Consider the following 14,768-nt stretch of genomic DNA (forward strand, 5'->3'; position numbering starts at 1 on the left):
GCATACGGCGGGTTTGCAATACACGGGCACTGGCCCTTGTGCACTCCGCATCACGGATGCGGACCCATTCACTTGAATGGTTCCACAATCACGGAGATGCGGAACCGAAGCACGGATCAGAACCCCACAAAGCACTACAGAGTACTTCCGCACTGCAAACAAAAACAGAACTTGTTCTATTTATTTATATATTTTTTTTTTTTTTTTTGTGGTGCGGATGGATTACGGACCCATTCAAGTTGAATGAGTCTCGATCCGTCCCGGCCGCTGCACGGACGTTGCCCATGTATTGGGGCTGCTAATTGGCTTCTGGTCACAGACTATTGTGGTGAGGTCAATAAGCCTGAAGCTGGCCATGCACATTATTTAATATCCGCCAAAACTGCCTATTTTGGCAAGACGTGCCAACCATCTAATAAGGATTGGGCCCCCCAACAGCAGATGTTGGGGAGATGAGGATGGGGCTGTTGGACTTTAACAAGTCCGATCCTCGGGTTCTCGGGGGTAATATGCTGCAGCCAAATTGCCTGCCAGCAGCTTATTTCTCTCTTTCCATATAGAACACATGTTTATGTCTGTGGTTCAGCTTTAAAGAGGACCTCTCCCCGCTCCTGACAGGCCTTTATTAATAGCTCCATGCATTCCCCATGTAATAACCATTCTGGAGCCTCTATTCTTATGGCTCTATGTTGTGCCGTTCCTGTAATATTTCTACTAGAAGCTATGAATGAATTGCTAGCAGTCTGCAGTAAGGGTACAGGTGGGCGGTAACCAGTCGGGGGCGTGTCCCTGCACAGTCTGACTCTATCCAATCAGTGCTGCCATTTTCAGACTGTGACACCCCCTCAACCAGTTACCTCCCCTCTGTCCCCTTACTGCAGACTGCTAGCAATTCATTCATAGCTTCTAGTAGAGATAACAGAGGAACGGCACAACATAGAGCCATAAGAATAGAGGCTCCAGAATTGTTATTACATGGGGAATGCATGAAGCTATTAAAATGGGCGTCAGGAGAGGGGAGAGGTCCTCTTTAATCCAAGAACAGCTTCATTCACAGATAGTTTTAGCTCTGTGCCTCCTTCACTGTTCGTACCTGCACAGCAGCGCTCTCTGCCACCCGCAGACATGCTGCAGTTCCATGCACAGACAGGTGGCCGGGGGCGCCATTGTGAAGAGGAAAAAATTCTAAATCGGTGGCATGTCCACATCCTTCTCAGGATCATTGGGAGTCGCAGAGTTCAGGCCCCAGCGATGTGTGTCACACCCGTCCATGGCTTGTGTTTGGTATCACTGCTCAGGCACGTTCAGAGCTGTAATACCAGACGCCACCTGAAGACAGATGTGGCGCTGGTTCTGAAATAAAGCAGCTGTGTTAGCAGTAATAGTCGTGTTTTAACATCCAGGGTTTGCAGCAATTGCATTTACTAATTAGGCTTTGTATCATTTCTAGACTGTGGCACACGGCCGCCCCCGGGAAGGACAATGAAGTGATGGTGTTTGGTGGCAGTAAGGACGACCTGCTCTCCATAGATACTGTGAGTATACAGGACACCGCTGTCCGTGTACTTACACCCCAGTGAAACAGATTTGCCGGCCGCGCACCTTAGATTAATGTCATGGCAGCCGAAAACAAATCTTCAGAGGGACCAGCCAAACCTCTAATGTCCATGGGGGTGTCACAGCTTCGCTAGATGGCAGATCGATATCGGGAAAGAAGGGCTGGGCATATGGATATCAACATGCCCAGTCTTTTAGTCGCCACCAGAAGTCCCTGTGGCTTTCTATCCATGCTGAACGCATGCATGCCCGGCCATGCTAAGTGTGTATGGGGGAGGTGGAATAGATACCCCAGAATGGTAAGACTGCTGGAAATATCCGAGCCCTGTACTGCGCTATCTCCGGCAGCCCCATAGAGAGTGACTGGTGCATGCTCAACCTGCTTCGCCATTCATACATGGGCAGGGGACCCCCGTTCTCATGATTAGTGGGGGATCCCATAAGTCAGACCAAACAGATACTTATCCCTAATACATTTAGAACTTGGCACAACCCCTTTTAAAGGGTTAAATAGAAATCTCTGAGCGGTACCAAAGTGGCTCCGATCATTCTGTATAGACCAGGCATCCTCAACCTGCGGCCCTCCAGCTGTTTTAAAACTACAACTCCCACAATGCCCTGCTGTAGGCTGATGGCTGTAGGCTGTTCGGGCATGCTGGGAGTTGTAGTTTTGCAACAGCTGGAGGGCCGCAGTTTGAGGATGCCTGATATAGACCTTTCATTGTGGGAGAAGACCATTTCTCTGGATGTCCCGGTGGGTTTTAACGTGTCGTTTCCATTGCAGGGTCATTGTAATGATTTGCTCATCTTCCAGACTCAGCCGTACCCGCTGCTCAGGTGAGAAAAAATCTTTGTTTTCAATCTGTCTGAAGCTGCGGGTCTCTCATTCTGCTGAATGGCAGGCGAGGGGCCCCTGATGGCCTTTCTGTCCATTACCTCCAAAATGTGGGTGCACAGTCATGTCTAATGGATGCCACAGACACGGGGGGCTGCGCTGTCCAGTGAGATGTTGGATCCCTTAGTTACCATGCTTTATAGTGAAGCAAAGAACCCACAGGACGGATTAGAAGCCAAGAATCCCAATGATGGACGTAGTTGTGCAGGTGGAGCGGTATATGGCGGTGTTGTATCACATTGTGGATTTTTTGATTTTCTCATCAGGTTGTGCCTGGATCACATTGGGAAAAATTCTTTCCTATTTAAAAGCCAATTACCCTGCTTACCCTCAAAGCTGCTCCAGCAGGTCAACCAGAGGATCACGTTCTGGAGAGCGGCCCGCTTCCGCCAGCGCAGGAGGGAGAGTCACTATGAAATCAACAACAACAAGACCTGATGGCGCCGCCGCTTACCGAGCACGGCCGCTTGCACTTGTCTGAAGCACAAACCATGTTGGTTACACGGTGCGTAGGGCGGTTTTCATTAGAGGCAATGTTTTGTATTTGGTTGTAGATGTTACTTGGGGGCTGGGGAGGTAAGGAGGTTTGGGTACCTCATGCTGGCTACAAGCTCTTAATTGGTCATTTGTCACAAACGGCGATTAGTAGATTGGTGGCTGATCTGGGAATAGTTATACTGGAATCTACAGAGTGCACAAATATGGAGGTCCCCTATTAATAACCCCTTAGTGACCACTAATACGCCTTTTTACTGACTTTAAATAAAGGGTTTTTTAGCTAAACAGCGGGCTTTAATCAATCATTACATGTACCTAAAATGGTGCATTAAAATCTATAACTATAAGACCTCATACAAGTACACTGATGAAAAAACAAAAAAGTTATAGCTCTTGGAATGCAATTAAAAAAAAAAAAAATGTGCGTGGTCACGAAGGGGTTAACAGGCACCTACAGCTTTGTCTGTAGTGATATACTCATTAAGGGTCTCTTCACATCAGCGCCTGGGAAATCTGCTGACGTGTGGAGAATGTGAAGCCCCAATACTGTACAGGCAGATGGGTTCCCATAGCCAACACTAAAACATGACGTATATGTATACCGCGCTATACGTTTTTATGGTATCCAGCCATATAGTACACAAAACATATTTCTATCCATTAGATACCAAAATGTTTTATGGGGATCATTGAACGCATACATGAAATAAGTGAACAGGATTTAAACACCGCCTAAACCAAATTACCAGGGATTACCTGCGCAGAGCTCAGCCCCGCGTCTCTTGTAAGGGCATGAACCAGAACGTGTGACCAGGTGCAGAGGTGGCGTCACAATTTACAGTTATTCTCCATCACATTGAAAGGAACTCACTGAAACGTCTCGGGATTCCCACACTCTGTGTCTCAGGCCAGGGAAGGATTATAGGAAAGACGTTGAGCTCAGGGATCTATAGATTCGTATGAATTGATTTAGTATTTTTATGTAAAAGTCTGTTTAACTGCTGTCAGGACCCCTAGAGAGAGCCTGAGAGTCCAGCTTTACCCGGAATTACCCCTAGAGAGAGCCTGAGAGTCCGGCCTTACCCGGAAGACCCCTAGAGAGAGAGCCTGAGAGTCCGGCCTTACCAGGAATTACCCCTAGAGAGAGCCTGAGAGTCTGGCCTTACCCGGAATTACAGTACCCGGAATTACCCCTAGAGAGAGCCTGAGAGTCCGGCCTTACCCGGAATTACCCCTAGAGAGAGCCTGAGAGTCCGGCCTTACCCGGAATTACCCCTAGAGAGAGCCTGAGAGTCCGGCCTTACCCGGAATTACCCCTAGAGAGAGCCTGAGAGTCCGGCCTTACCCGGAATTACCCCTAGAGAGAGCCTGAGAGTCCGGCCTTACCCGGAATTACCCCTAGAGAGAGCCTGAGAGTCCGGCCTTACCCGGAATTACCCCTAGAGGGAGCCTGAGAGTCTGGCCTTACCCGGAATTACCCCTAGAGGGAGCCTGAGAGTCCGGCCTTACCCGGAATTACCCCTAGAGAGAGCCTGAGAGTCCGGCCTTACCCGGAAGACCCCTAGAGGGAGCCTGAGAGTCCGGCCTTACCCGGAATTACCCCTAGAGAGAGCCTGAGAGTCCGGCCTTACCCGGAATTACCCCTAGAGAGAGCCTGAGAGTCCGGCCTTACCCGGAATCCCCCTAGAGGGAGCCTGAGAGTCCGGCCTTACCCGGAATCCCCCTAGAGGGAGCCTGAGAGTCCGGTCTTACCCGGAATTACCCCTAGAGAGAGCCTGAGAGTCCGGCCTTACCCGGAATTACCCCTAGAGAGAGCCTGAGAGTCCGGCCTTACCCGGAATTACCCCTAGAGGGCGCCTGAGCGTCCGGCCTTACCCGGAATCCCCCTAGAGGGCGCCTGAGAGTCCGGCCTTACCCGGAATCCCCCTAGAGGGCGCCTGAGAGTCCGGCCTTACCCGGAATCCCCCTAGAGGGCGCCTGAGAGTTCGGCCTTACCCGGAATCCCCCTAGAGGGCGCCTGAGAGTCCGGCCTTACCCGGAATCCCCCTAGAGGGCGCCTGAGAGTCCGGCCTTACCCGGAATCCCCCTAGAGGGCGCCTGAGAGTCCGGCCTTACCCGGAATCCCCCTAGAGGGCGCCTGAGAGTCCGGCCTTACCCGGAATCCCCCTAGAGGGCGCCTGAGAGTCCGGCCTTACCCGGAATCCCCCTAGAGGGCGCCTGAGAGTCCGGCCTTACCCGGAATCCCCCTAGAGGGCGCCTGAGAGTCCGGCCTTACCCGGAATCCCCCTAGAGGGCGCCTGAGAGTCCGGCCTTACCCGGAATCCCCCTAGAGGGAGCCTGAGAGTCCGGCCTTACCCGGAATCCCCCTAGAGCAGGCATCCTCAAACTGCGGCCCTCCAGCTGTTGTAAAACTACAACTCCCACAATGCCCTGCTGTAGGCTGATACCTGTAGGCTGTTCAGGCATGCAGGGAGTTGTAGTTTTGCAACAGCTGGAGGGCCGCAGTTTGAGGATGCCTGCCCTAGAGGGAGCCTGAGAGTCCGGCCTTACCCGGAATTACCCCTAGAGGGAGCCTGAGAGTCCGGCCTTACCCGGAAGACCCCTAGAGGGAGCCTGAGAGTCCGGCCTTACCCGGAATTACCCCTAGAGAGAGCCTGAGAGTCCGGCCTTACCCGGAATTACCCCTAGAGGGAGCCTGAGAGTCCGGCCTTACCCGGAATTACCCCTAGAGGGAGCCTGAGAGTCCGGCCTTACCCGGAAGACCCCTAGAGGGAGCCTGAGAGTCCGGCCTTACCCACTCATTGGGCTTTTTCCATAATTCATTACATCATTTAAAGAGAATTTTACATAAATACAGAATCCAATCGTACATCCCTAAACTCAACATCTCCCCCTCTATCGCCCTCAGATATGATACAAGACGCCACAGATCTACAAAATGAAGGGGCCGTGAAACTCGTTTGGTGCGGCTAATAAGTTTCCATTTCTTCAAATGTGAGACATGAGGCTGATGATATTGGCCGCTGTGCTGGAGATATCCAGAAATGGGAATTTGGGAGCATCTGTGGAGGCTTTTAGGGCTCTATACAGCGAGGTGGCCCCTCTTTGTACAGCGGCCCCTTCTGATGATGTTCGCTGACATGGCAATATGTACGTTTTCTGTGGCTTTGCTGTTGTTTAAACTACTTTTAGTCCAAACTTCAAGATAAGAGCTGAGCTAATTCTGCAGGCAGTAATCTGGGAGAACGCCGAGGGATAGGTCATGTTCACAGGTTTACCAATCCACTAAAGTTTGCCGGCCCTTTAAATGGTACACAGCGGCAGGCACTGCCAGTCGCCCGTTATCCGGCTTCAGTTCCCTGAATACTTTTGTATAAGTTTGTTAAACAGATAAATTATATATTTAGTATTTTTATGTACGGGTATAAAGGGTTCACTGTGCTATTTAAAGGGACCTTCTCCTAACTGTCAATCAGCAGAGGAACCACAGTGGTGGTGAAAATGAGTAGGTTTTAAATGACACAATGATGGGGGTTATAGTAAGAGCAGGCATGGACACGGCCGATCTCTCCAAGGGAACCAGCATCTGCTTTGCTCAAGGGCTCCCACTGCCAGACCCCCCAGGAATACTACTTTATGACATGTCTGACAGAAGAGAGAACCATCAATGGTACAAAAACACTACAGAGTCCGGTTCACTTCTCCTCCTTTTATCGCTGCTTCTTGTTAATGTTATTTTTTTTGTACAATAATGAATAAACTGCATTGAAAATAAAAAGGGTGAGGTCATTTCTGAAGTACCGCCAATAATCCTATACCGTAGGTTAGATTACGTCCCGGGTTTACTGTGAATTCTGAGATCTGGGAATAAAACGGGCAAAGAACTAAGATGAAATGCATAAAGGATAACCTACAGACTAATCTGTGCGCTGCCCATCGAGCAGTTCCCAACATGGCACCCGGCTGACACCCATATGATACAAAGAGATGTGGTTGTCAGAAGATGCATCTTACCCCGATAATGTCCTCCGTTTTTTTTTTGTTTTTTTTTACTTAGCTATATGTTTTAAAGGGGTTTTGCTGTGAGGAGGACGTGACCCCTTAAAGAGGTTCTCTGGGAATAATGAGTTTTTAGCCCATGCCCACAGATTCATACTTACCTAGTGCTCCCCACCTCTCCTGTCCTCCGCACTGCCTCCACTGTGTCGGTGTTCCCGGTGCACCCGGTGCTGTGTGGGCATTGTCACAAGCTCCGCTGCACCCAATGACTGGCTCCAGTGTGACGTGACCACAAGCAGTACGTGACCACTGAAGCCAGTCATTGGGTGCAGCAGAGACCGGGGGACCAGAACATGGGCACAGCAGAGGCAGCACAGAAGAGGGGAGCGGGTAGGTATGAATCTTCTGATTAGAGAGGCAGGCTGCGGCACTTACTTAAACCTCATCATTCCCGGAGAACCCCTTTAAGGGGTGGCGTCCTCCTCACAGCATACCAAGCACAGCGCCGTACATTGTGTAGTGGCTGTGCTTTGTACTGCAGCTCAAGTCACTTAAATGGGACTGAGCTGTACAAGGGCTGATTAATGTGATGTCACAGGGCGAGGAAGAGACCGCAGCGCTCATCACAGTGCCACAGCCTCTTCAAACATCTGATCATCGGGGGTGCCAAGAGTCAGACCCCCACCAGTCAGATACTGATGATCCTGAGGACTAACCGGGCCGCAGAGTTAATGTTTTCCGGGACTGCAAAAAGTCTGGATCAGAGATCAGCAACCTTCGGCACTCCAGCTGCTGTGAAACTACAACTCCCATCATGCACACATACTCTGCTGTTCTTATAACTCCTATAGAGGATTCTGAGAGTTGTAGTTTCGGAACAGCTGGAGTGCCAAAGGTTGCTGATCCCTTGTCTAGATGAAGGGCAGCAAAAGTAATAATAATAATAATATGGCTTCCTCTCCTGCTCGATCCTCTGCCGTTTCAACGCTAGTTTCTGGCATTACAGCAATGGTGTCACATTGCTCTATCAAGACTGGCGGTGCACTGATGGCGCGCCCGACAACCCATGATGGTGATGTCATTGCTGCAGCATCGGAAACCAAGACCGCTGAAGCGGCAGGGCTGGAATTGCAGGGATTGAGGAAAAGAGTAAGCATTATGGGGGACATTCATCAATCAGATGTCAGTTTTTTTTGTGTAAAAATGTCGCCAATCGCAAATTTATTGTGACATTCAGGAGATCTCACTTTTCAAAGTGGTTTAGACAGAAAAGTGAGATTAGGCCTGGATTATGGCACATTGCTATCTGCACTTGAGATGTTACAGAAAAGCCGCATCCTGCGCCAGCGACCCCCTGGTGTATTTTTTAAGACTAAGGCCCCTTTCACACAAGTGAGTTTTCTGCGTGGGTGCAATGCATGAAGTGAACGCATAGCACCCGCACTGAATCCTGACCCATTCATTTGTATGGGTCTGTGTACATGAAGCGTTAAAAAAATAATTTCTGTGTTGCGTGAAAAAATGAACGCAATTGCAGACAAAACTTTTTTCCTGATCCTCCAGCTTTACAGCATCGTCAACATTCTAGTGGATAATGCTTGTCACTGCAGCACTGCTCCCTGATCAGCTAGTGAGGTATATCCTGAAGAGGCCGGGCATCTGTCAGCAGTTTTGTCCTTAGGACACTTGCTGACCTGTTACATGTGCGCTTGGCAGCTGAAGACAGCTGTGTTGGTCGCATGTTCAAATGTGCCCACATTGTACATTGCTGAGAAAAATGATGTTTTAATATATGCAAATGAGCCTCTAGGAGCAACGGGGGCGTTACCATTACACCTAGAGACTCTGCTCTCTCTGCAACTGCTGCGTCCTCTGCACTTTGATTTACAGGTCCAGGCAGTGAAAACGTCAATACTCCTCGCCCTGTCAATCAAAGTGCAGAGGGTGCGGCAGTTGCAGAGAGAGCTGAGCCTCTAGGTGTAACGGTAACACCCTCGTTGCTCCTAGAGGCTCATTTGCATATATTAAAACACCATTTTTCTCAGCAATGCGGACACATATTAACATGGGACCAACTCGGATATCTTCAGCTACCAGGAGCACATGTAACAGGTCAGCCGGTGTCATAGAGACAAAACTGCTGCCAGATGCCCTTTTAAGTGATGGCTAGTATTGGGCGAGCATGCTCGGCCGAACACCGCGTGTGCTCGCGTGCGAGTCTCCTTCCTGCACGTTTGTTGGCTGCTAGGCAGCCAATAAACGTGCGGGGAAGTACTGCCACTCACTGTAATGCCGTAGCCATGTTGGTTACTGGCATTACAGTGATTGGTTGGCCGGAATGCGTCATCGGGTGCTATGTAGCACCCGATGACGCGTGGTTCGGCTCAGTCTTAGGGCGAGCTGCAGCAGAAGGGACAGACAGTGTAGGGACAAGAACTGTGCAATATATATTATTAGTGCAACCTGCACTAAATTGTGTGCAATTGTTTGGCCGCTGCTGACAGTAACGCAACCTGCGCTACATCTCCTGTGTAACGTGTGCGCAGCCTAAAATATGTGTGACATCCAGTGTACTTTTTCTATAGATGGTGTCCACTGCGGAAGGTTACATTACCTGCGCTACTGTACGTGTGACAGACTTTCATTGATATATACCATTTAATATGCAGAAGGCGAGCAGTAAGGGACGGGGAAGTGGCCGTGCTGCTGATGGTGCACGCAGAGGCCGTGGCCATGGGTGCGGTGAAACTGTGCCTGATGCCAGAGCACAAGAAACACACTCATCCACGATACCTAGCTTCATGTCCCAGTTTGCAGGGCGGCGCAGGACAACCGTCTTGAAGTCACACTAGTGCGACCAGGTGGTCGGTTGGATTGCAGCAGATAATGCTTCCAGTCGGTTAAGCACCACCCTGTCTTCCACCAGGTCCAGTCTCAGTAGCCAAGAGTCAGGTCAACAGAATCCTCACCCTGATCCTCCTTCCTCCCACCATGGAGAGTCTTGGCAAACAAGTGATCCCACACTCGGATATTCCAAGGAGCTCTTTTCATCGCCATTCCTTGATTTGGGCCTCTCGCCAAGCCCGGGACATAAGGAGATCTTGTGCACTGATTCCCAAACTCTTGAGCATTCACAGTCAGAAGAAGATGACGGTGGGGAACGGCAATTAGTGTTTCACGAGATGGATGATGATGATGATGAGACACAGTTGCCAATAAGTCAGGAGGATGAGCAGAGTGAGGAAGTGGAATAGGAGGTGGTGGACGATGAAGTCACTGACCCAACCCGGGAAGGTGGAAAGCTGAGCGAGGACAGCAGTACAGAGGGGAGGGATCCGCAGCACCACAACAGGCTGGAAGAAGCAGTGGGGTGGCAAAAGGGAGAAGGCAGGCCACACCAAACAGGCCCGCAACTGTTCCCCGGAGCACCCCCTTGCGGCAATCTCCCTTGCCAAGGGGTAGGTGTTCCGCAGTCTGGCGCTTTTTTGAGGAAAGTGCGGATAGTAGTTTTCAACCGGTGCCGTACTAAAATGAGCAGGGGCGTGAACACTAGCAACCTCACCAGCATGATCCGCCACATGGCATCAAAGCACCCTAATAGGTGGGCCGAACGCCTGGATCCACAACCAGTGTCTGCGGGTCACACCACTGCCTCATTTTCCCCTGTGTTACATGCTGGCCAATCCCCTGTCCAAGACACAGGCCAAGATGCCTCCAGCCATGCACCTGGACCTTCGCAAGCCCCATCAGCTGTGTCCCAGCTTCTGTGTCCCAGCGCAGCGTACAGATGTCCATACCCCAGGCCTTCGAACAAAAGCGCAAATACCCAGCCACCCAACCACAGGCCATAGCACTAAATGCGCACCTTTCCAAATTGTTGGCCCTGGAAATGTTGCCATTTAGGCTTGTGGACACTGAGGCTTTCCGCAGCCTGATGGCGGCGGCGGTCCCTCGTTACTCAGTCCCCAGCCGCCACTATTTTGCCCGGTGTGCCGTCCCCGCCTTACACCAGCATGTGTCCCGTAACATCACCCGTGCCCTGACCAACGCAGTTATTGGGAAGGTCCACTTAATGACTGACACATGGACAAGTGCTTGTGGCCAGGGACGCCACATTTCCCTGGTGGCACACTAGGTGAACGTTGTGGAGGCCGGGAGTGAGTCGTAACCTGGGATGGCACAAGTGCTACCAATGCCAAGGATTGCGGGACCTACTTCCATCAGGATTTCCGCCACCTACATTAGTGGCTGCAACCCCCCCATTCTCCTCCTCCGCCTCCTCCTCCTCCTCCACTTCCACCTCTGAAGTATCCTCTTGCAGCACCAGTCAGATATCAGTCGGTAGCTGGAAGCAGTGTAGCATTGCAGTGGGGAAGCAGCAACAGGCTGGGCTGAAACTAATATGTTTAGGTGACAAACCGCACACCGCCGCAGAGCTGTGGCAGGGGATAAGGGACCAGACTGAGCCGTGGCTCTCACCACTCAACCTAGGACCAGGCATGGTTGTGTCTAATAATAGCCGTAACTTGGTGGCGGCTTTGGAGCTCGGCAAGCTCACACACATCCCATGCCTAACCCATGTGTTCAACCTAGTGGTTTCTCAAAACCTACCCCAATTTGCTTGAGCTACTGGTGAAGGTGCGCCGCGTGTACTCCCATTTCCGAAAGTCATCTACAGCTGACGCCTGTCTGGCAACGCTTGCAATTATCAGCTCACCGGCTGTTGTGCGACTTGAGCGCTGGAACTCCACGTTCCACATGTTGGCCAGGCTTTGTGAGCAGCAGAGGGCAGTAGTGGAATACCAGCTGCAACATGGTCGTCGCCTTTCCAGTCAGCTTCCGCTCTTCACAAGCGAGGAGTGGGCATGGATGTCTGACTCTGTGAGGTTTTACGCAACTTTGAGGAATCAACACAGATGGTGAGCGGCGATGCCGCTATTATCAGCGTCACCATCCCACTTCTGTGTCTACTGAAACACTCGCTGCTCACAATGAAGGAGGACGCTTTGCATGTGGAAGAGGTGGAAATGGGGGAAGAAGACCGTGCACAGGGTGATAGCCAGACCACCCTCCGTTCGTCTTCGCAGCGCGAATTGGACGATGAAGAGGAGGAGCAGGAGACGGTTGCCTCCGCTACAGAGGGTAGTAACCATAGAAGTTTAATTCCACCTGTTCAACGTGGGTGGAAAGAAGAGGAGGAAGAGGATGAGGAGATTGAGAGTGATCCTCCTGATGAGGACAGCAAAGTCTTGTCTGTTGGGACTCTGGCACACATGGCTGACTTCATGTTATGCTGCCTTTCCTGTGACCCACGTGTTTTACACATTTTGGCCAACACCGATTACTGGTTGTTCACCCTTCTCGACCCTCACTACAAAGAGAACTTCTCATCTCTCATTCCTCTGGTGGAGAGGACGAGCAAAATGGTGCAATACCAGAAGGTCCTTGTGGAAAAATTGCTCCAAAACTTTCCAGCTGACAACGCTGGCGGCAGAGTCCGTAGTTCCTTGGGCAACCGAGGAGGGGAGACGAGGGGAACACACAGCAGTTCCAACAGAGGCAGGGCAACACTCTCCAAGGCCTGGGACAGTTTCATGACACCCCGCCAGCACCCGCACCCTGATGCGCGGCCTAGTGTCATAAGGAGGGATACATTTTGGAAGATGGTTAAGGAGTACATAGCAGACCGTGTCAGCGTGATTCCTCGGTGCCTTACAACTACTGGGTGTCCAAGCTGGACACGTGGCACTAACTGGCGCTCTACACCTCGGAGGTGCTGGCCTGCCCTGCCGCCAGCATTTTGTCAGAGCGGGTATTTAGTGCTGCCGGGGACATAATAACTGATAAGCGCATCCGCCTGTCAACTGAAAATGCTGACCGGTTGACTCTTATCAAAATGAACAAGGCCTGGATTCCCCCTGACTTCTCTACTCCACCAGAGGAAAGCGGCCGAACATAAAGGCACTTTACATGTGGCTTTCATGGTGTATTGAATACATATCCTCCATCATATCATCATGCTTATTGGGCTGCCCCCGCTCCTTATGTTTTAGAGGGTCAGCTCAGCAGCAGGCCCTCGCCCATAATGTTTTAGACCAGGCATCCTCAAACTGCGGCCCTCCAGCTGTTCTAAAACTACAACTCCCACAATGCCCTGCTGTAGGCTGATACCTGTAGGCTGTTTGGGCATGCTGGGAGTTGTAGTTTTGCAACAGCTGGAGGGCCGCAGGTAGAGCATGCCTGTTTTTGAGGGTCACCAGCAGCCATCCGTCATAATTTTTCAAGGCTGTGTATGATGCCCTCCTTTATGTGATATACAGGTTGTATCGGAGTGCCTCTTCCTTGTAATTTTTGGCAGCACTTGCACTTTATATACAAGTAAATATACAGTAAAGAATGTTTCCTACCAATTTTTCCTCTAAAATCTATTTTTTCTTCGGTTTTGTGCGTATTATTGTCAGTCTGTAAAAGTGGCGCACTACTCGGACAACATTGTTCCCAGCAGCGACCTGGGAGTCCAAGATGCATCCAGACATCCTCCCCATGCTGTTCCTGAACCATCTCAGTGGTGTTTCCATCAATTTCTGACCTTTCCCTATGAACCAGACGCCCTCCCCTCTTCAGAGCAGGGGGGGCCTGGTGTAATGCTCGGGTTCTCCCATTGACTTCCATTGTGCTCGGTAGAGCCCCCGAGCATCCCGAGGTGTCCTACTCGAGCACCTGAGCATCCCGAGGTGTCCTACTCGAGCCCCCGAGCATCCCGAGGTGTCCTACTCGAGCCCCCGAGCATCCCGAGGTGTCCTACTCGAGCCCCCGAGCATCCCGAGGTGTCCTACTCGAGCCCCCGAGCATCCCGAGGTGTCCTACTCGAGCCCCCGAGCATCCCGAGGTGTCCTACTCGAGCCCCCGAGCATCCCGAGGTGTCCTACTCGAGCCCCCGAGCATCCCGAGGTGTCCTACTCGAGCCCCCGAGCATCCCGAGGTGTCCTACTCGAGCCCCCGAGCATCCCGAGGTGTCCTACTCGAGCCCCCGAGCATCCCGAGGTGTCCTACTCGAGCCCCCGAGCATCCCGAGGTGTCCTACTCGAGCCCCCGAGCATCCCGAGGTGTCCTACTCGAGCCCCCGAGCATCCCGAGGTGTCCTACTCGAGCCCCCGAGCATCCCGAGGTGTCCTACTCGAGCACCTGAGCACTATAGTACTCGATCAGCACTAGTGATGGCCTCTCTTCAGGATAGTCATGACTAGCTGATCAGGGAGCAGTGCTGCAGTGACAAGAATTATCCACTAGAATGTTGACGTTGTATAGTTGGAGCCACACAGAACAGCTGATCGGCGCGGTGCAGGGAGTTGGACCGATCAGCTAGTGATGACCTATCCTGAGTATACGCCATCACTTGGTTATATGGGCACGTAGTACGGTCGGACCCAGGGATGCTTAACCTGCGGCCCTCCAGCTGTTGTAAAACTACAAATCCCACCATGCCCTGCTGTAGACTGATAGCTGTAGGTTGTCCGGGTATGCTGGGAGTTGTAGTTTTGCAACAGCTGAAGGGCCGCAGGTTGGGCACCCCTCGTCTATACTGTGACCTCCTGACTTATGGCAGGTACTGCCTCCTTTAGGGTCCATTCACACGTCCACAATTCCGTTCCGCATTTTGTGGAACGGAATTGCGGACCCATTCATTTCTATGGGGCAGCACGATGTGCTTTTGGTTCCGGAACGGCGGATCCACACTTCCGGGTCCGCAATTCCGATCCCCAAAAAAATAGAACATGTCCTATTGTTGTCCGCAATTGCGGACAAGAATAGGCATTTT

At 51.4% G+C, this 14,768-nt stretch overlaps 1 protein-coding gene across 3 annotated transcripts in view; it reads left to right on the forward strand.

Annotated features, from left to right (window-relative positions):
• Positions 1–14,768, forward strand: part of KLHDC1 (kelch domain containing 1) — a 40,241-nt gene that overhangs the window by 20,472 nt on the left and 5,001 nt on the right. Inside the window, exons 11-14 of one of the 3 annotated variants that reach the window (XR_006387023.1) lie at positions 1,451–1,535; positions 2,342–2,394; positions 2,719–2,957; positions 5,859–6,728. Coding sequence is in view for 1 of the 3 variants with exons in the window: in XM_044271461.1 (XP_044127396.1) it covers positions 1,451–1,535; positions 2,342–2,394; positions 2,719–2,890 (310 nt within the window). In the remaining 2 variants the exon portion in view is untranslated. Of the gene's footprint in view, positions 1–1,450; positions 1,536–2,341; positions 2,395–2,718; positions 4,117–5,858; positions 6,729–14,768 lie in introns of those variants that run through there. The other 2 variants (XR_006387024.1, XM_044271461.1) reach the window with 2 other exon arrangements.

Source organism: Bufo gargarizans, chromosome 11, assembly GCF_014858855.1.
Source record: "Bufo gargarizans isolate SCDJY-AF-19 chromosome 11, ASM1485885v1, whole genome shotgun sequence".
In the NCBI taxonomy this organism is placed as follows: domain Eukaryota; kingdom Metazoa; phylum Chordata; class Amphibia; order Anura; family Bufonidae; genus Bufo; species Bufo gargarizans.